Genomic DNA, 19731 nt, shown 5'->3' on the forward strand with positions numbered 1-19731 from the left:
TATATCAGGGGAGGTCATTCATCTTCTTTGCCAGGGAATCCAGTCAAGCCTCTCATAGGTATCAGAAGGACAGTGGTGGTGTCCCCAGCTGCAGTCTGAACCCATGGGGTGCTGCCTGGCATCTTGGTCCTTCCCAGGGTGCAGGGGGATGCTAGTTTGTCACCACTGGCTTGGGGCCAGCAGCATGGGGACATGCTGGGCTGGCTGCTGAGGCTCTTGGTTTGATGCTACAGACAGATCCAGAGGTCCCTGACATCCCCAAGTCCCCTGCACTGTGTCCCAGGTTCCTGGGAGTTCAGGATTAGGTTCATAGGGCACAAGGCGACAGCAAGAAAAAATCACATTTTCAGTGGAAGGTCTCCTTTTTTAATGCTTTTCTCCAAGTGCCCCCACCAGCTCCTGCTCTGTGCTGTCACTGCTCAGGATGTGGCCCCAGGCCCACCCCACTTGCTGGGCCTCAGCCTGGATTTGTGGCTGAAACTGGGGTCCCACCTGATGCTGTTGGGATGGGCACTGCTCCCCAGTGCCTGGCCACACTGGGGTGGTGGCATCAGTCTCTGAGAAGCTACTTCCACTTCTCTGGGGCCTGAGATCCCCAGCAGTGCTGTGCAATCACACTGGCACAGGGTGGGTACCTGCAGTGTGACCCTTCCTCAGCTTTGGGGTGAGTGAGGTGCTCATGAGGTGCCCCAAGATGGACAAGGGGGTCCCTGAGGTGGAGGATGCCTGGCAGAGCTCATGGCTACCAGAGCCTGGAAAGCCTGGAGGATGTCACAGCACATCACCCCTCCTCAGGCTGCTGCTGGCAGTGATGGGAGCTCAGTGCTGTCAGCTCCCACGTGAACAGTGCCCACCGACTCACTGGCATCCCCACACCATCCTGAGTGATGGGATCCTGGTGTTTCACAAGGAGACATTTCCCCAGCAGCAATGTTCTGTCTCTTCATGCTGAGCACTACATGAGGTCAAGTTTCACCAGAGGTTCCCAAGCCCTGATTCTAATTAAGACCTTGCCTTTTGATTTGGCCTTGGTGCATCCAGCTGGGTACAGCTCTTGCCATGGGGTTCCTGCCAGAGTGGTGTCATGGGAGACTCCTGTAAAACCAGCTTTGGGTGTCATAGCTCTCAGCACAGGGCCCTTGTGCATGGCCCTTTTTGGAGCCTCTGCTTCCAAGGTGATGGAGAAGAACATCTCCTGGCCTAGCTCCACTACTAGAGGTTGAATCCCTGAGGATTTGATCAAGCATTGGAATGGGCTGCCCCGGGAAGTGGTGGATTCTCCATCCCTGGAGATATTTAAAAAGAGCCTGGATGTGGCACTCAGTGCCATAGTCTAGTAACTGCAGCAGGAGTGGATCAAGGGTTGGACTTGATGATCTCTGAGGTCCCTTCCAACCCAGCCAATTCTATAATTCTATGATTTACTATCTTGATGGAAGGAGCCCTGTGGGCTTCTGCTACACAGCCAGCTGGCAGACAGGGGCTACACCATGGGGCTGAGGGGGTACAGCCACCAGCAGCCAGATGCTAACCCCCCACCTTCTCTCCTCTCCAGGTGGCTATGGATTGCCCTACACCACAGGTAAGCTGCCCTACAGTGAGTGCCCGTAGCCCTCACTCTATGGTTGTAGCTCCTTGTGGCTCTGACAGATGCCCCCATGACCTCGTGGCCACCAACCTCTGGGTGGTGTGAGAGGCATCCCATTCCCAGGCCAAGGTGGTCCTTCAGGGCACCCATGCCTTGCCCTGCTGTGGTGCTTGTGGACCCGTCTGGGAGTGACCCAGCTCTCCTGGTGTCCTGCTCCATGAGGCCAGGTACCATTCATCTTCAGGTGTTCTGTGGCACCAGCAGTGGTCAGCAGCTGGCAGGCTCTGTGCTAGGACATCCTGAACCAGCTCCAGGCAGGGATGTTTGACCTAGCATCTCTACTTAGGAAGAGCTGGCTCTGGCATCCCCCCAGCATGTCCCTCAAAGCCTCAGGAGGCTGATGCTTTGGTCCAAGGATGCTGCTCCATCTGCCTTGCCCCTTCCCCGGGCAGTGCCTTACCTGGCTTTGCCTCTGTGCTTGTGATTGCAGGCTTTGGGCCCGGCGGGATAGGAGCTGGTATTGGGGCAGGAGGAAAGGCAGGGTACCCCACCGGGACAGGTACAATACCTCTGCAGGCACCCCCAGGGTGGGGGGGCTGGCACAGGCATGGCAGGGAGACGTGGTGTGTTGGTCCTTTGGGCTGGGTGTTAGGCACTGCCTGGTGTCAAGCCAGGGACAGTCTGGCAGGGTGCATCACCTCCCAAAGGAGAGGAGGGTGGATGCTTACAGGAGGGGCTGGTCCCCAGCAGCCCCGTGGGATGTGGGAGATGAGGTGGGCATGGTGTGGGCACCTCAGCACCTGCCTATGTCTTTCCCAGGAGTCGGAGCACAGGCGGCAGCAGCTAAAGCAGCAGCAAAATATGGTGAATTGCCTTCCCTCTGCACATCCATTCCCCGTTGCAATAGAGAGACAGCTGCTCCCCTCCTTCCCTCCATGCTGGGCTGGGGGGATGCCTTTTGTATCCTTGCAAAACTAGGCTGATGTCCCCTTCTTCCATGTGGCAGGAGCAGGTGTCCTGCCCGGAGCTGGTGCCATCCCTGGGGTCGGCGGAGTGGTCCCTGGTGCTGGTGTTATTCCAGGAGCTGGAGGTAAGGCAACAGTGGGGCTTGGCCCTGGGGTGCAGGGTGGTTGACATCCCCCTGTCCCACACTCCTGACCCTCTCTCAATCCCCCAGCAGCTGTAGGGCCAGCAGCAGCAGCTGCAGCGGCGAAGGCAGCGGCGAAGGCAGGAGCTGTAGGTGAGTGACCCCAGACAAATCCAGCGGGGGAGAGCTCACTACTGGGACACATGAGAGCCACTCGTTGGCACTGGGGCTTCACCACCATCTCCTGGGGTACTGTCCCAGGCTGTCATGGTTTAGCAGCTGGGCCAACCAAAAACCAGAGGGTAGAATCTCTCTCTATTCCCCACATCCCACCCCCTGCCTTCCAAAGGGAGAATAAAAGAGGAATAAGACTGAAAGACTTAAAAGCTGGAAATTAAAACTGGAATGAATCTACGAAATGAGGAGAAGGGCAGCAAAGATGGGAAAAAGGGAACAATATTCTAATCCATACACAACCCGATCTCGATGCTGCCAGTGATGGGTGCCTGAGGGCCCCATTGCAACACAACCTCCAGGGTCCCCAAGATCGTGGGTGGCCTGGTGGGCTCTGGTGGCCTGGGTTGGGTGTAGGGAGGTGGGAATCCCAAGGCTGGGCACATCCCAGGTGCCCTGGGCAGCTGGTTTGTGAGGTGTGGAGAGCCCACCTGCAAGCCAGGTGCTCCGGAGGCTCCTGCGACACTGGGGGAGACTCAGGAGCAGCAGGAGGTGAAAGCAGGGGGGGTCTGACCACTCTCCTTCCCTCCAGGTGCAGGGGTTGGCGGCGTCCCAGGCCTGGTGCCCGGCGTTGGTGGCGTGCCCGGCGTTGGTGGTGTGCCCGGCTTGGTGCCCGGTGTCGGAGGTGTCCCCGGGGTGGCAGGTGACTGTTGGCAGGAGCCCTGTCCCCAGCGCCTGGCTCTGCAAGGGGCACGGGAGCTGGTGGCTGAGGGTCCCTCTCTCCCTTGTCCCCAGGAGTCGGGGCGCCGGCAGCAGCGGCAGCAGCAAAGGCAGCGAAGTTCGGTAGGTGCTGCGCAGTGCAAGGAGCTCCCGGCAGCAGCTCCCTGGGGACCCCTGCTCACCCTCTGCCCCCCGGGCACTCGGGGTGCCCCCGGGCAGGCGGGTCTCCCTGGGGATCTCTGCCGAGGGCTCCTTATGGGGAAGGAAGCACGTGGGGGGGGACGGGATGAGCGCGTCCCAGGTGCCTCTGGGCTTGGCTTCGTCCCCAGGGCAGGATCTTCTCCCTCTCTGGGCTTCCTGCAGGCTGCTTCGTGGAAGTGAAAGGGGGAGGGCAGTCCCCTGTCTTTGGACGTTGTCTGAATTCTTGGGCTTTTGCACCCAATCCGTGTTACCCTCAGCAGCTGCCCTGAGCCAGGGTTCTGGTGCCTCTGACAGAGTGAGCCCTGCCCAGGGTCCCTGCCACCCAAAAGTGCATCTGGTGGGACCCAAGAGCAAGTGCATCTGACTGGGTCTGTCAGGAGCCAGGGCTGCACCAGGTGTAACCACCCACAAGAGAGCTCTGACAAGGAGGAACCCAGAGGGGGTGAGGGACGTGGCCAGGAATGGGCAGGAGAGTCCCCGCAGCACCGGGGGGCCTGTGTGCTGCTCCAAAAGGCCGTGGCAGGGCCTACAGGGCCAGGTTTCTCAACCTTCTCCTGCATCGACTCCGCAGAGCCCGGAGTGGCACAGGAGGAGCCTGCCTGAGGGCAGGAAGGCTCTGCAGAGGGATCTGGACAGGCTGGATCCAGGGGCTGAGTCCTGCCAGTTGGATGAGGTTCAACAGGGCCAGGAGCCGGGTCCTGCACTTGGGTCACAAGAACCCCAAGCCCAGGCAACGCTCCAGGCTTGGGGCAGAGCGGCTGGAAAGTGCCTGGTGGAAAAGGATCTGGGTTGGTCAAGAGTGGCTGAATCTGAGCCAGCATGTGCCCAAGAAGGGCATCAAGGCACCAGCGTCCTGGCTTGTCTCAGGAATGGTGATGGTGTGGCTGGCAGAAGAAGGGAAGTGATGGAGCCCCTGTACTCAGCCCTGGTGAGGTTGCACCTTGAGTGCCGTGTTCAGTTCTGTGCCCTTCACTCCAAGACAGAGCTTGAGGGGCTGGAGCGAGTTCAGAGAAGGGCAGCAGAGCTGGTGAGGGGTCTGGAGAAGCAGTCCTAAGAGGAGAGGCTGAGGAACCTGGGGGTGTTCAGCAAAGGAGGCTGAGGGGAGACCTTCTTGCTCTCTGTGACTTCCTGAAAGGAGAGGGGAGCCCAGAGGGGTTGTTTTCTTCTCCCAAGGAGCAAGTGAGGGAACAAGAGGGAATGGCCTCACTTTGCCCCAGAGAAGGTTTAGATTGGACAGGAGGCACAGTTTCTTGACAGAAAGCATTGTGGGTGTCTGAGAGAGGCTGCTCAGGGAGGTGTGTGAATCACCATCCCCAGAGGTGTTTAAAAGCCAGGTAGAGGTGGTGCCTGGGGACAGAGTTCAGCACCGGGCTGAGTAGAGTTGGGTTGATGGTTGGATTCAATGAGCCACGCAAAGGGTTGTCTTGTCCCACCCAAAGGGTTCTGTGATTACCACTGCAGAGCCCTGTCTGTCCCCCGAGGGCCACCATGCTCGATGGCAACTCTCCTTTGAGGGCTAAACCGCTGCTGAAAATGCTGGCTGTGACGAGCTGGTGGATGTGTTCTGGGCTGGGGTGCCAGGCTCCTGCTGAGCTGCGGGCCATGAGGACACCACCCGTGGCAACTGTGACCCAATGCTTGTCCTTGTGGCATATACGAGTAGTTGTGGGTCAAGGCTGACAGTGTCCTGGGAGCTTCCCAAGAGTGCTCAGGCTTCACCCCCTGTCCCATCTCTTGGGGTGCTCTCCCAGAGCAGTATCATGGCTCCAGCAGGTCCTTGCCCCATCTCAGGGCAAGATGAAACCTTTCTGCTGAGCCTGATGGCTTTTGCAAGTGGATGCAGCAAGGTGTGGAACCTAGCCCAGGGCTACAGAGGGCCGTTAGCCCCCAGGGAGAAGCTTCCAGCAACCTCTTGGCAGAGCCAGGCTTTGAAAAGGCAGCTTTTTTGGGAGGTGGCTGGAGATCTGTCTGGCCATCAGAGAATGCAAGAGATGAAGTTTTGCTGTGCTGAGTTCCCACGGGGTGTCTGGGGAGGCAATTCCTGTCACTCGCCATCATTGGTTAGCGGGGGCTGCGCTTGGTGACGCCGTCCCCGTGTTTGCTGCTGCCCTTGGTGGCAGTTTTGTGGGAGAAAAGGGAGTAAGAAGCACCCATCCTGGGAGCACCCAGAGGAGAGGGATCAGCCTTGGGAGCAGCTGGGCTTCGATGTGATGGCCTTGGGAGATCTCCAGGGTCCCCAAGATCGTGGGTGGCCTGGTGGGCTCTGGTGGCCTGGGTTGGGTGTAGGGAGGTGGGAATCCCAAGGCTGGGCACATCCCAGGTGCCCTGGGCAGCTGGTTTGTGAGGTGTGGAGAGCCCACCTGCAAGCCAGGTGCTCCGGAGGCTCCTGAGACACTGAGGGAGACTCAGGAGCTGCAGGAGGGGAAAGCAGGGGGGGTCTGACCGCTCTCCTTCCCTCCAGGTGCAGGGGTTGGCGGCGTCCCAGGCCTGGTGCCCGGCGTTGGTGGCGTGCCCGGCGTTGGTGGTGTGCCCGGCTTGGTGCCCGGTGTCGGAGGTGTCCCCGGGGTGGCAGGTGACTGTTGGCAGGAGCCCTGTCCCCAGCGCCTGGCTCTGCAAGGGGCACAGGAGCTGGTGGCTGAGGGTCCCTCTCTCCCTTGTCCCCAGGAGTCGGGGCGCCGGCAGCAGCGGCAGCAGCAAAGGCAGCGAAGTTCGGTAGGTGCTGCGCGGTGCAAGGAGCTCCCGGCAGCAGCTCCCTGGGGACCCCTGCTCACCCTCTGCCCCCCGGGCACTCGGGGTGCCCCCGGGCAGGCGGGTCTCCCTGGGGATCTCTGCCGAGGGCTCCTTATGGGGAAGGAAGCACGTGGGGGGGGACGGGATGAGCGTGGCCCAGGTGCCTCTGGGCTTGGCTTCGTCCCCAGGGCAGGATCTTCTCCCTCTCTGGGATTCCTTCAGGCTGCTTCATGGGAGTGAAGGGGGGAGACCAGTCCCCTGTCTTTGGATGTTGTCTGAATTCTTGGGCTTTTGCACCCAATCCGTGTTACCCTCAGCAGCTGCCCTGAGCCAGGGTTCTGGTGCCTCTGACAGAGCGAGCCCTGCCCAGGGTCCCTGCCACCCAAAAGTGCATCTGGTGGGACCCAAGAGCAAGTGCATCTGACTGGGTCTGTCAGGAGCCAGGGCTGCACCAGGTGTAACCACCCACAAGAGAGCTCTGACAAGGAGGAACCCAGAGGGGGTGAGGGACGTGGCCAGGAATGGGCAGGAGAGTCCCCGCAGCACCGGGGGGCCTGTGTGCTGCTCCAAAAGGCCGTGGCAGGGCCTACAGGGCCAGGTTTCTCAATCTTCTCCTGCATCGACTCTGAAGAGCCCGGAGTGGCACAGGAGGAGCCTGCCTGAGGGCAGGAAGGCTCTGCAGAGGGATCTGGACAGGCTGGATCCAGGGGCTGAGTCCTGCCAGTTGGATGAGGTTCAACAGGGCCAGGGACTGGGTCCTGCACTTGGGTCACAAGAACCCCAAGCCCAGGCAATGCTCCAGGCTTGGGGCAGAGCAGCTGGAAAGTGCCTGGTGGAAAAGGATCTGGGTTGGTCAAGAGTGGCTGAATCTGAGCCAGCATGTGCCCAAGAAGGGCATCAAGGCACCAGCATCCTGGCTTGTCTCAGGAATGGTGATGGTGTGGCTGGCAGAAGAAGACAAGTGAGCAGTATAACAGCAGTATCACGGCTCCAGCAGCTCCTTTCCAGAGCTCAGGGTAAGATGAAACGTTTCTGCTGAGCCTGATGGGTTGTGCACGTGGATGCAGCAAGGTGTGGAACCTAGCCCAGGGCTACAGAGGGCCGTTAGCCCCCAGGGAGAAGCTTCCAGAAGCCTCTTGGCAGAGCCAGGCTTTGGAAAAGCAGCGTTTTTGGGAGGTGGCTGGAGATCTGTCTGGCCATCAGAGAATGCAAGAGATGAAGTTTTGCTGTGCTGAGTTCCCACGGGGTGTCTGGGGAGGCAATTCCTGTCAGTTGCTGTCACAGTTTAACACTGGCCCAGCAATTAAACCGAGTAACAGGTGCTCTCTTTTAATCTCTCTCCTCTCTGATAAAGAAAGGAGAGAGAATAAGGGAGAGAGACTGATGGCTTGGAAACTAAACTACACAACTTTTATGAAACAGTAACGATAAAGTCGTAAAAATTACTAAATATATATAAATATACAAATGTAAGGGAATATTGATCCCACGTTCCTTCCCCTCTTTTCCCCAGTAACTCTCACATCACCACTGAGGCTGCAGGGCAGCCCTGGGAAAGTCCAGGCTGGAACCCTGGAGTCAGGAGCAGTTGGGAGCTGGAGGCAGGAACACAGGGATTCAGGCTGGGATGGATCAGGAGCACAGGCAGAGGAAGGGATGGAATCCTCCCAGGATGCTGAAGGAAACAGGGAATGGGTGAAGAAAGGGAAGCAGGAAAGGCAGGAAGGGCAGGAGGCTGGCGTGACCCTTGTGATCCCTCAAATTTATCCTGAGTATGAGGTGTATGGGATGGAATCCTCTGTTTGGTCAGTTCTGGCATCTCTCTTGTCTGTTCCTCCCCAAAGGAGGCTGCAGGTGGGACCTCTTTATCCCTTCTGGAGGGTAAAATGTTCCTCAGAGCTGAGCAGTGTCCTTGGCTCTGCACACCAGGCTCTGGCTGGAACTATAAACATGGAGTTATCAGTCCTAGAAGCAAACACTGACTGAGAAACTTGCTGTTAATTTCAGCAGTGCAGCTGCTTACAAGAGACTTAATTGAAAGCAAAAGTACAAGACAGAAAATCCCCTTTATCCTGGCCCAAACCAGGACACTCGCCATCATTGGTTAGCGGGGGCTGCGCTTGGTGACGCCGTCCCCGTGTTTGCTGCTGCCCTTGGTGGCAGTTTTGTGGGAGAAAAGGGAGTAAGAAGCACCCATCCTGGGAGCACCCAGAGGAGATGGATTAGCCCTGAGAGCAGCTGGGCTTCGGTGTGATGGCCTTGGGAGACCTCCAGGGTCCCCAAGATCGTGGGTGGCCTGGTGGGCTCTGGTGGCCTGGGTTGGGTGTAGGGAGGTGGGAATCCCAAGGCTGGGCACATCCCAGGTCCCCTGGGCAGCTGGTTTGTGAGGTGTGGAGAGCCCACCTGCAAGCCAGGTGCTCCGGAGGCTCCTGCGACACTGGGGGAGACTCAGGAGCAGCAGGAGGTGAAAGCAGGGGGGGTCTGACCGCTCTCCTTCCCTCCAGGTGCAGGGGTTGGCGGCGTCCCAGGCCTGGTGCCCGGCGTTGGTGGCGTGCCCGGCGTTGGTGGTGTGCCCGGCTTGGTGCCCGGTGTCGGAGGTGTCCCCGGGGTGGCAGGTGACTGTTGGCAGGAGCCCTGTCCCCAGCGCCTGGCTCTGCAAGGGGCACGGGAGCTGGTGGCTGAGGGTCCCTCTCTCCCTTGTCCCCAGGAGTCGGGGCGCCGGCAGCAGCGGCAGCAGCAAAGGCAGCGAAGTTCGGTAGGTGCTGCGCAGTGCAAGGAGCTCCCGGCAGCAGCTCCCTGGGGACCCCTGCTCACCCTCTGCCCCCCGGGCACTCGGGGTGCCCCCGGGCAGGCGGGTCTCCCTGGGGATCTCTGCCGAGGGCTCCTTAGGGGGAAGGAAGCACGTGGGGGGGGACGGGATGAGCGTGGCCCAGGTGCCTCTGGGCTTGGCTTCGTCCCCAGGGCAGGATCTTCTCCCTCTCTGGGATTCCTTCAGGCTGCTTCGTGGGAGTGAAGGGGGGAGACCAGTCCCCTGTCTTTGGATGTTGTCTGAATTCTTGGGCTTTTGCACCCAATCCGTGTTACCCTCAGCAGCTGCCCTGAGCCAGGGTTCTGGTGCCTCTGACAGAGCGAGCCCTGCCCAGGGTCCCTGCCACCCAAAAGTGCATCTGGTGGGACCCAAGAGCAAGTGCATCTGACTGGGTCTGTCAGGAGCCAGGGCTGCACCAGGTGTAACCACCCACAAGAGAGCTCTGACAAGGAGGAACCCAGAGGGGGTGAGGGACGTGGCCAGGAATGGGCAGGAGAGTCCCCGCAGCACTGGGGGGGCCTGTGTGCTGCTCCAAAAGGCCGTGGCAGGGCCTACAGGGCCAGGTTTCTCAACCTTCTCCTGCATCGACTCTGAAGAGCCCAGAGTGGCACAGGAAGAGCTTTCCTGTCCTCAGGCAGAGGCTGAACCCTCAGGCTCTGCAGAGGGATCTGCACAGGCTGGATCCAGGGGCTGAGTCCTGCCAGTTGGATGAGGTTCAACAGGGCCAGGAGCCGGGTCCTGCACTTGGGTCACAGCAACCCCAAGCCCAGGCAACGCTCCAGGCTTGGGGCAGAGCGGCTGGAAAGTGCCTGGTGGAAAAGGATCTGGGTTGGTCAAGAGTGGCTGAATCTGAGCCAGCATGTGCCCAAGAAGGGCATCAAGGCACCAGCGTCCTGGCTTGTCTCAGGAATGGTGATGGTGTGGCTGGCAGAAGAAGGGAAGTGATGGAGCCCCTGTACTCAGCCCTGGTGAGGTTGCACCTCGAGTGCCGTGTTCAGTTCTGTGCCCTTCACTCCAAGACAGAGCTTGGGGGGCTGGAGAAAGTTCAGAGAAGGGCAGCAGAGCTGGTGAGGGGTTTGGAGAAGCAGTCCTAAGAGGAGAGGCTGAGGAACCTGGGGATGGTCAGCAAAGGAGGCTGAGGGGAGACCTTCTTGCTCTCTGTGACTGCCTGAAAGGAGAGGGGAGCCCGGAGGGGTTGTTTTCTTCTCCCAAGGAGCAAGTGAGGGAACAAGAGGGAATGGCCTGCCTCACTTTGCCCCAGAGAAGGTTTAGATTGGACAGGAGGCACAGTTTCTTGACAGAAAGCATTGTGGGTGTCTGAGAGAGGCTGCTCAGGGAGGTGTGTGAATCACCATCCCCAGAGGTGTTTAAAAGCCAGGTAGAGGTGGTGCCTGGGGACAGAGTTCAGCACCGGGCTGAGTAGAGTTGGGTTGATGGTTGGATTCAATGAGCCACGCAAAGGGTTGTCTTGTCCCACCCAAAGGGTTCTGTGATTACCACTGCAGAGCCCTGTCTGTCCCCCGAGGGCCACCATGCTCGATGGCAACTCTCCTTTGAGGGCTAAACCGCTGCTGGCTGTTTCTTCCATTTCTCTTATGCATCGTGTGGAAAGAAATCCCACCGGATGCTGAGGGAAGGATGGGATTTGGGGAAAATGTTGGCAGTGAGGAGTTAGTGGGTGTGTTCTGGGCTGGGGTGCCAGGCTCTTGCTGGGGCACTCAGCCCTTCCCAAATTGACCCAATGCTTGTCCTTGTGGCATATATATACAAGTGGTTGTGGGTCAAGGCTGTCAGTGCCCTGGGAACTTCCCAAGAGCTGTGCATTGGTGCTCAGGCTTCACCCCCTGTCCCATCTCTTGGGGTGCTCTCCCAGAGCAGTATCACGGAGCTCAGGGCAAGATGAAACCTTTCTGCTGAGCCTGATGGCTTTTGCAAGTGGATGCAGCAAGGTGTGGAACCTAGCCCAGGGCTACAGAGGGCCGTTAGCCCCCAGGGAGAAGTTTCCAGCGACCTCTTGGCAGAGCCAGGCTTTGAAAAGGCAGCTTTTTTGGGAGGTGGCTGGAGATCTGTCTGGCCATCAGAGAATGCAAGAGATGAAGTTTTGCTGTGCTGAGTTCCCACGGGGTGTCTGGGGAGGCAATTCCTGTCACTCGCCATCATTGGTTAGCGGGGGCTGCACTTGGTGACGCCGTCCCCGTGTTTGCTGCTGCCCTTGGTGGCAGTTTTGTGGGAGAAAAGGGAGTAAGAAGCACCCGCTCCTGGGAGCACCCAGAGGAGAGGGATCAGCCCTGGGAGCAGCTGGGCTTTGGTGTGATGGCCTTGGGAGACCTCCAGGGTCCCCAAGATCGTGTGTGGCCTGGTGGGCTCTGGTGGGCTGGGTTGGGTGTAGGGAGGTGGGAATCCCAAGGCTGGGCACATCCCAGGTCCCCTGGGCAGCTGGTTTGTGAGGTGTGGAGAGCCCACCTGCAAGCCAGGTGCTCCGGAGGCTCCTGCGACACTGGGGGAGACTCAGGAGCAGCAGGAGGTGAAAGCAGGGGGGGTCTGACCACTCTCCTTCCCTCCAGGTGCAGGGGTTGGCGGCGTCCCAGGCCTGGTGCCCGGCGTTGGTGGCGTGCCCGGCGTTGGTGGTGTGCCCGGCTTGGTGCCCGGTGTCGGAGGTGTCCCCGGGGTGGCAGGTGACTGTTGGCAGGAGCCCTGTCCCCAGCGCCTGGCTCTGCAAGGGGCACGGGAGCTGGTGGCTGAGGGTCCCTCTCTCCCTTGTCCCCAGGAGTCGGGGCGCCGGCAGCAGCGGCAGCAGCAAAGGCAGCGAAGTTCGGTAGGTGCTGCGCGGTGCAAGGAGCTCCCGGCAGCAGCTCCCTGGGGACCCCTGCTCACCCTCTGCCCCCCGGGCACTCGGGGTGCCCCCGGGCAGGCGGGTCTCCCTGGGGATCTCTGCCGAGGGCTCCTTATGGGGAAGGAAGCACGTTGGGGGGGACGGGATGAGCGTGGCCCAGGTGCCTCTGGGCTTGGCTTCGTCCCCAGGGCAGGATCTTCTCCCTCTTTGGGCTTCCTTCAGGCTGCTTCGTGGGAGTGAAGGGGGGAGACCAGTCCCCTGTCTTTGGATGTTGTCTGAATTCTTGGGCTTTTGCACCCAATCCGTGTTACCCTCAGCAGCTGCCCTGAGCCAGGGTTCTGGTGCCTCTGACAGAGCGAGCCCTGCCCAGGGTCACTGCTGCCCAAAAGTGCATCTGGTGGGACCCAAGAGCAAGTGCATCTGACTGGGTCTGTCAGGAGCCAGGGCTGCACCAGGTGTAACCACCCACAAGAGAGCTCTGACAAGGAGGAACCCAGAGGGGGTGAGGGACGTGGCCAGGAATGGGCAGGAGAGTCCCCGCAGCACCGGGGGGCCTGTGTGCTGCTCCAAAAGGCCGTGGCAGGGCCTACAGGGCCAGGTTTCTCAACCTTCTCCTGCATCGACTCTGAAGAGCCCAGAGTGGCACAGGAAGAGCCTGCCTGAGGGCAGGAAGGCTCTGCAGAGGGATCTGGACAGGCTGGATCCAGGGGCTGAGTCCTGCCAGTTGGATGAGGTTCAACAGGGCCAGGGGCTGGGTCCTGCACTTGGGTCACAAGAACCCCAAGCCCAGGCAACGCTCCAGGCTTGGGGCAGAGCGGCTGGAAAGTGCCTGGTGGAAAAGGATCTGGGTTGGTCAAGAGTGGCTGAATCTGAGCCAGCATGTGCCCAAGAAGGGCATCAAGGCACCAGCATCCTGGCTTGTCTCAGGAATGGTGATGGTGTGGCTGGCAGAAGAAGACAAGTGAGCAGTATAACAGCAGTATCACGGCTCCAGCAGCTCCTTTCCAGAGCTCAGGGTAAGATGAAACCTTTCTGCTGAGCCTGATGGGTTGTGCAGGTGGATGCAGCAAGGTGTGGAACCTAGCCCAGGGCTACAGAGGGCCGTTAGCCCCCAGGGAGAAGCTTCCAGAAGCCTCTTGGCAGAGCCAGGCTTTGAAAAGGCAGCGTTTTTGGGAGGTGGCTGGAGATCTGTCTGGCCATCAGAGAATGCAAGAGAGGAAGTTTTGCTGTGCTGAGTTCCCACGGGGTGTCTGGGGAGGCAATTCCTGTCAGTTGCTGTCACAGTTTAACACTGGCCCAGCAATTAAACCGAGTAACAGGTGCTCTCTTTTAATCTCTCTCCTCTCTGATAAAGAAAGGAGAGAGAATAAGGGAGAGAGACTTACGGGTTGGAAACTAAACTACACAACTTTTATGAAACAGTAACGATAAAGTCGTAAAAATTACTAAATATATATAAATATACAAATGTAAGGGAATATTGATCCCACGTTCCTTCCCCTCTTTTCCCCAGTAACTCTCACATCACCACTGAGGCTGCAGGGCAGCCCTGGGAAAGTCCAGGCTGGAACCCTGGAGTCAGGAGCAGTTGGGAGCTGGAGGCAGGAACACAGGGATTCAGGCTGGGATGGATCAGGAGCACAGGCAGAGGAAGGGATGGAATCCTCCCAGGATGCTGAAGGAAACAGGGAATGGGTGAAGAAAGGGAAGCAGGAAGGGCAGGAAGGGCAGGAGGCTGGCGTGACCCTTGTGATCCCTCAAATTTCTCCTGAGTATGAGGTGTATGGGATGGAATCCTCTGTTTGGTCAGTTCTGGCATCTGTCTTGTCTGTTCCTCCCCAAAGGAGGCTACAGGTGGGACCTCTTTATCCCTTCTGGAGGGTAAAAAGTTCCTCAGAGCTGAGCAGTGTCCTTGGCTCTGCACACCAGGCTCTGGCTGTAACTATAAACATGGAGTTATCAGTCCTAGAAGCAGACACTGACTGAGAAACTTGCTGTTAATTTCAGCAAGTGCAACTACTTAGAAGAGACTTAATTGAAAGCAAAAGTACAAGACAGAAAATCCCCTTTATCCTGGCCCAAACCAGGACACTCGCCATCATTGGTTAGCGGGGGCTGCGCTTGGTGACGCCGTCCCCGTGTTTGCTGCTGCCCTTGGTGGCAGTTTTGTGGGAGAAAAGGGAGTAAGAAGCACCCATTCTGGGAGCACCCAGAGGAGAGGGATCAGCCTTGGGAGCAGCTGGGCTTCGATGTGATGGCCTTGGGAGATCTCCAGGGTCCCCAAGATCGTGGGTGGCCTGGTGGGCTCTGGTGGCCTGGGTTGGGTGTAGGGAGGTGGGAATCCCAAGGCTGGGCACATTCCAGGTGCCCTGGGCAGCTGGTTTGTGAGGTGTGGAGAGCCCACCTGCAAGCCAGGTGCTCCGGAGGCTCCTGCGACACTGGGGGAGACTCAGGAGCAGCAGGAGGTGAAAGCAGGGGGGGTCTGACCACTCTCCTTCCCTCCAGGTGCAGGGGTTGGCGGCGTCCCAGGCCTGGTGCCCGGCGTTGGTGGCGTGCCCGGCGTTGGTGGTGTGCCCGGCTTGGTGCCCGGTGTCGGAGGTGTCCCCGGGGTGGCAGGTGACTGTTGGCAGGAGCCCTGTCCCCAGCGCCTGGCTCTGCAAGGGGCACGGGAGCTGGTGGCTGAGGGTCCCTCTCTCCCTTGTCCCCAGGAGTCGGGGCGCCGGCAGCAGCGGCAGCAGCAAAGGCAGCGAAGTTCGGTAGGTGCTGCGCGGTGCAAGGAGCTCCCGGCAGCAGCTCCCTGGGGACCCCTGCTCACCCTCTGCCCCCCGGGCACTCGGGGTGCCCCCGGGCAGGCGGGTCTCCCTGGGGATCTCTGCTGAGGGCTCCTTAGGGGGAAGGAAGCACGTGGGGGGGGACGGGATGAGCGTGGCCCAGGTGCCTCTGGGCTTGGCTTCGTCCCCAGGGCAGGATCTTCTCCCTCTCTGGGATTCCTTCAGGCTGCTTCGTGGGAGTGAAGGGGGGAGACCAGTCCCCTGTCTTTGGATGTTGTCTGAATTCTTGGGCTTTTGCACCCAATCCGTGTTACCCTCAGCAGCTGCCCTGAGCCAGGGTTCTGGTGCCTCTGACAGAGCGAGCCCTGCCCAGGGTCCCTGCCACCCAAAAGTGCATCTGGTGGGACCCAAGAGCAAGTGCATCTGACTGGGTCTGTCAGGAGCCAGGGCTGCACCAGGTGTAACCACCCACAAGAGAGCTCTGACAAGGAGGAACCCAGAGGGGGTGAGGGACGTGGCCAGGAATGGGCAGGAGAGTCCCCGCAGCACCGGGGGGCCTGTGTGCTGCTCCAAAAGGCCGTGGCAGGGCCTACAGGGCCAGGTTTCTCAACCTTCTCCTGCATCGACTCTGAAGAGCCCAGAGTGGCACAGGAAGAGCTTTCCTGTCCTCAGGCAGAGGCTGAACCCTCAGGCTCTGCAGAGGGATCTGCACAGGCTGGATCCAGGGGCTGAGTCCTGCCAGTTGGATGAGGTTCAACAGGGCCAGGAGCCGGGTCCTGCACTTGGGTCACAGCAACCCCAAGCCCAGGCAACGCTCCAGGCTTGGGGCAGAGCGGCTGGAAAGTGCCTGGTGGAAAAGGATCTGGGTTGGTCAAGAGTGGCTGAATCTGAGCCAGCATGTGCCCAAGAAGGGCATCAAGGCACCAGCATCCTGGCTTGTCTCAGGAATGGTGATGGTGTGGCTGGCAGAAGAAGGGAAGTGATGGTGCCCCTGTACTCAGCCCTGGTGAGGTTGCACCTCGAGTGCCGTGTTCAGTTCTGTGCCCTTCACTCCAAGACAGAGCTTGGGGGGCTGGAGAAAGTTCAGAGAAGGGCAGCAGAGCTGGTGAGGGGTTTGGAGAAGCAGTCCTAAGAGGAGAGGCTGAGGAACCTGGGGATGGTCAGCAAAGGAGGCTGAGGGGAGACCTTCTTGCTCTCTGTGACTGCCTGAAAGGAGAGGGGAGCCCGGAGGGGTTGTTTTCTTCTCCCAAGGAGCAAGTGAGGGAACAAGAGGGAATGGCCTCACTTTGCCCCAGAGAAGGTTTAGATTGGACAGGAGGCACAGTTTCTTGACAGAAAGCATTGTGGGTGTCTGAGAGAGGCTGCTCAGGGAGGTGTGTGAATCACCATCCCCAGAGGTGTTTAAAAGCCAGGTAGAGGTGGTGCCTGGGGACAGAGTTCAGCACCGGGCTGAGTAGAGTTGGGTTGATGGTTGGATTCAATGAGCCACGCAAAGGGTTGTCTTGTCCCACCCAAAGGGTTCTGTGATTACCACTGCAGAGCCCTGTCTGTCCCCCAAGGGCCACCATGCTCGATGGCAACTCTCCTTTGAGGGCTAAACCGCTGCTGGCTGTTTCTTCCATTTCTCTTATGCATCGTGTGGAAAGAAATCCCACCGGATGCTGAGGGAAGGATGGGATTTGGGGAAAATGTTGGCAGTGAGGAGTTAGTGGGTGTGTTCTGGGCTGGGGTGCCAGGCTCTTGCTGGGGCACTCAGCCCTTCCCAAATTGACCCAATGCTTGTCCTTGTGGCATATATATACAAGTGGTTGTGGGTCAAGGCTGTCAGTGCCCTGGGAACTTCCCAAGAGCTGTGCATTGGTGCTCAGGCTTCACCCCCTGTCCCATCTCTTGGGGTGCTCTCCCAGAGCAGTATCACGGAGCTCAGGGCAAGATGAAACCTTTCTGCTGAGCCTGATGGCTTTTGCAAGTGGATGCAGCAAGGTGTGGAACCTAGCCCAGGGCTACAGAGGGCCGTTAGCCCCCAGGGAGAAGCTTCCAGCGACCTCTTGGCAGAGCCAGGCTTTGAAAAGGCAGCTTTTTTGGGAGGTGGCTGGAGATCTGTCTGGCCATCAGAGAATGCAAGAGATGAAGTTTTGCTGTGCTGAGTTCCCACGGGGTGTCTGGGGAGGCAATTCCTGTCACTCGCCATCATTGGTTAGCGGGGGCTGCGCTTGGTGACGCCGTCCCCGTGTTTGCTGCTGCCCTTGGTGGCAGTTTTGTGGGAGAAAAGGGAGTAAGAAGCACCCATCCTGGGAGCACCCAGAGGAGAGGGATCAGCCCTGGGAGCAGCTGGGCTTTGGTGTGATGGCCTTGGGAGACCTCCAGGGTCCCCAAGATCGTGGGTGGCCTGGTGGGCTCTGGTGGCCTGGGTTGGGTGTAGGGAGGTGGGAATCCCAAGGCTGGGCACATCCCAGGTCCCCTGGGCAGCTGGTTTGTGAGGTGTGGAGAGCCCACCTGCAAGCCAGGTGCTCCGGAGGCTCCTGCGACACTGGGGGAGACTCAGGAGCTGCAGGAGGTGAAAGCAGGGGGGGTCTGACCGCTCTCCTTCCCTCCAGGTGCAGGGGTTGGCGGCGTCCCAGGCCTGGTGCCCGGCGTTGGTGGCGTGCCCGGCGTTGGTGGTGTGCCCGGCTTGGTGCCCGGTGTCGGAGGTGTCCCCGGGGTGGCAGGTGACTGTTGGCAGGAGCCCTGTCCCCAGCGCCTGGCTCTGCAAGGGGCACGGGAGCTGGTGGCTGAGGGTCCCTCTCTCCCTTGTCCCCAGGAGTCGGGGCGCCGGCAGCAGCAAAGGCAGCGAAGTTCGGTAGGTGCTGCGCGGTGCAAGGAGCTCCCGGCAGCAGCTCCCTGGGGACCCCTGCTCACCCTCTGCCCCCCGGGCACTCGGGGTGCCCCCGGGCAGGCGGGTCTCCCTGGGGATCTCTGCCGAGGGCTCCTTATGGGGAAGGAAGCACGTGGGGGGGACGGGATGAGCGTGGCCCAGGTGCCTCTGGGCTTGGCTTCGTCCCCAGGGCAGGACCTTCTCCCTCTCTGGGCTTCCTGCAGGCTGCTTCGTGGGAGTGAAGGGGGGAGACCAGACTCCTGTCTTTGGATGTTGTCTGAATTCTTGGGCTTTTGCACCCAATCCGTGTTACCCTCAGCAGCTGCCCTGAGCCAGGGTTCTGGTGCCTCTGACAGAGTGAGCCCTGCCCAGGGTCCCTGCCACCCAAAAGTGCATCTGGTGGGACCCAAGAGCAAGTGCATCTGACTGGGTCTGTCAGGAGCCAGGGCTGCACCAGGTGTAACCACCCACAAGAGAGCTCTGACAAGGAGGAACCCAGAGGGGGTGAGGGACGTGGCCAGGAATGGGCAGGAGAGTCCCCGCAGCACCGGGGGGGCCTGTGTGCTGCTCCAAAAGGCCGTGGCAGGGCCTACAGGGCCAGGTTTCTCAATCTTCTCCTGCATCGACTCTGAAGAGCCCAGAGTGGCACAGGAGGAGCCTGCCTGAGGGCAGGAAGGCTCTGCAGAGGGATCTGGACAGGCTGGATCCAGGGGCTGAGTCCTGCCAGTTGGATGAGGTTCAACAGGGCCAGGGACTGGGTCCTGCACTTGGGTCACAAGAACCCCAAGCCCAGGCAATGCTCCAGGCTTGGGGCAGAGCAGCTGGAAAGTGCCTGGTGGAAAAGGATCTGGGTTGGTCAAGAGTGGCTGAATCTGAGCCAGCATGTGCCCAAGAAGGGCATCAAGGCACCAGCATCCTGGCTTGTCTCAGGAATGGTGATGGTGTGGCTGGCAGAAGAAGACAAGTGAGCAGTATAACAGCAGTATCACGGCTCCAGCAGCTCCTTTCCAGAGCTCAGGGTAAGATGAAACCTTTCTGCTGAGCCTGATGGGTTGTGCAGGTGGATGCAGCAAGGTGTGGAACCTAGCCCAGGGCTACAGAGGGCCGTTAGCCCCCAGGGAGAAGCTTCCAGAAGCCTCTTGGCAGAGCCAGGCTTTGAAAAGGCAGCGTTTTTGGGAGGTGGCTGGAGATCTGTCTGGCCATCAGAGAATGCAAGAGAGGAAGTTTTGCTGTGCTGAGTTCCCACGGGGTGTCTGGGGAGGCAATTCCTGTCAGTTGCTGTCACAGTTTAACACTGGCCCAGCAATTAAACCGAGTAACAGGTGCTCTCTTTTAATCTCTCTCCTCTCTGATAAAGAAAGGAGAGAGAATAAGGGAGAGAGACTTACGGGTTGGAAACTAAACTACACAACTTTTATGAAACAGTAACGATAAAGTCGTAAAAATTACTAAATATATATAAATATACAAATGTAAGGGAATATTGATCCCACGTTCCTTCCCCTCTTTTCCCCAGTAACTCTCACATCACCACTGAGGCTGCAGGGCAGCCCTGGGAAAGTCCAGGCTGGAACCCTGGAGTCAGGAGCAGTTGGGAGCTGGAGGCAGGAACACAGGGATTCAGGCTGGGATGGATCAGGAGCACAGGCAGAGGAAGGGATGGAATCCTCCCAGGATGCCAAAGGAAACAGGGAATGGGTGAAGAAAGGGAAGCAGGAAAGGCAGGAAGGGCAGGAGGCTGGCGTGACCCTTGTGATCCCTCAAATTTATCCTGAGTATGAGGTGTATGGGATGGAATCCTCTGTTTGGTCAGTTCTGGCATCTGTCTTGTCTGTTCCTCCCCAAAGGAGGCTGAAGGTGGGACCTCTTTATCCCTTCTGGAGGGTAAAAAGTTCCTCAGAGCTGAGCAGTGTCCTTGGCTCTGCACACCAGGCTCTGGCTGGAATTATAAACATGGAGTTATC

At 59.2% G+C, this 19731-nt stretch overlaps 1 protein-coding gene across 30 annotated transcripts in view; it reads left to right on the forward strand.

Annotated features, from left to right (window-relative positions):
- The window catches only part of ELN (elastin), a 43744-nt gene that overhangs the window by 12624 nt on the left and 11389 nt on the right, over positions 1-19731 (forward strand). For 18 of the 30 annotated variants that reach the window (XM_071764753.1, XM_071764765.1, XM_071764743.1 and 15 more), the window contains 17 exons: positions 1556-1582; positions 2079-2147; positions 2408-2452; positions 2595-2678; positions 2769-2828; positions 3442-3552; positions 3645-3692; positions 6232-6342; positions 6435-6482; positions 9005-9115; positions 9208-9255; positions 11874-11984; positions 12077-12124; positions 14648-14758; positions 14851-14898; positions 17511-17621; positions 17714-17752. In XM_071764753.1, the coding sequence (XP_071620854.1) occupies positions 1556-1582; positions 2079-2147; positions 2408-2452; positions 2595-2678; positions 2769-2828; positions 3442-3552; positions 3645-3692; positions 6232-6342; positions 6435-6482; positions 9005-9115; positions 9208-9255; positions 11874-11984; positions 12077-12124; positions 14648-14758; positions 14851-14898; positions 17511-17621; positions 17714-17752 (1230 nt within the window). The remainder of the gene's footprint in view (positions 1-1555; positions 1583-2078; positions 2148-2407; positions 2453-2594; positions 2679-2768; positions 2829-3441; positions 3553-3644; positions 3693-6231; positions 6343-6434; positions 6483-9004; positions 9116-9207; positions 9256-11873; positions 11985-12076; positions 12125-14647; positions 14759-14850; positions 14899-17510; positions 17622-17713; positions 17753-19731) is intronic. The other 12 variants (XR_011730031.1, XM_071764757.1, XM_071764763.1 and 9 more) reach the window with 4 other exon arrangements.

This window comes from Heliangelus exortis, chromosome 21 (assembly GCF_036169615.1).
Source record: "Heliangelus exortis chromosome 21, bHelExo1.hap1, whole genome shotgun sequence".
In the NCBI taxonomy this organism is placed as follows: Eukaryota; Metazoa; Chordata; class Aves; order Apodiformes; family Trochilidae; genus Heliangelus; species Heliangelus exortis.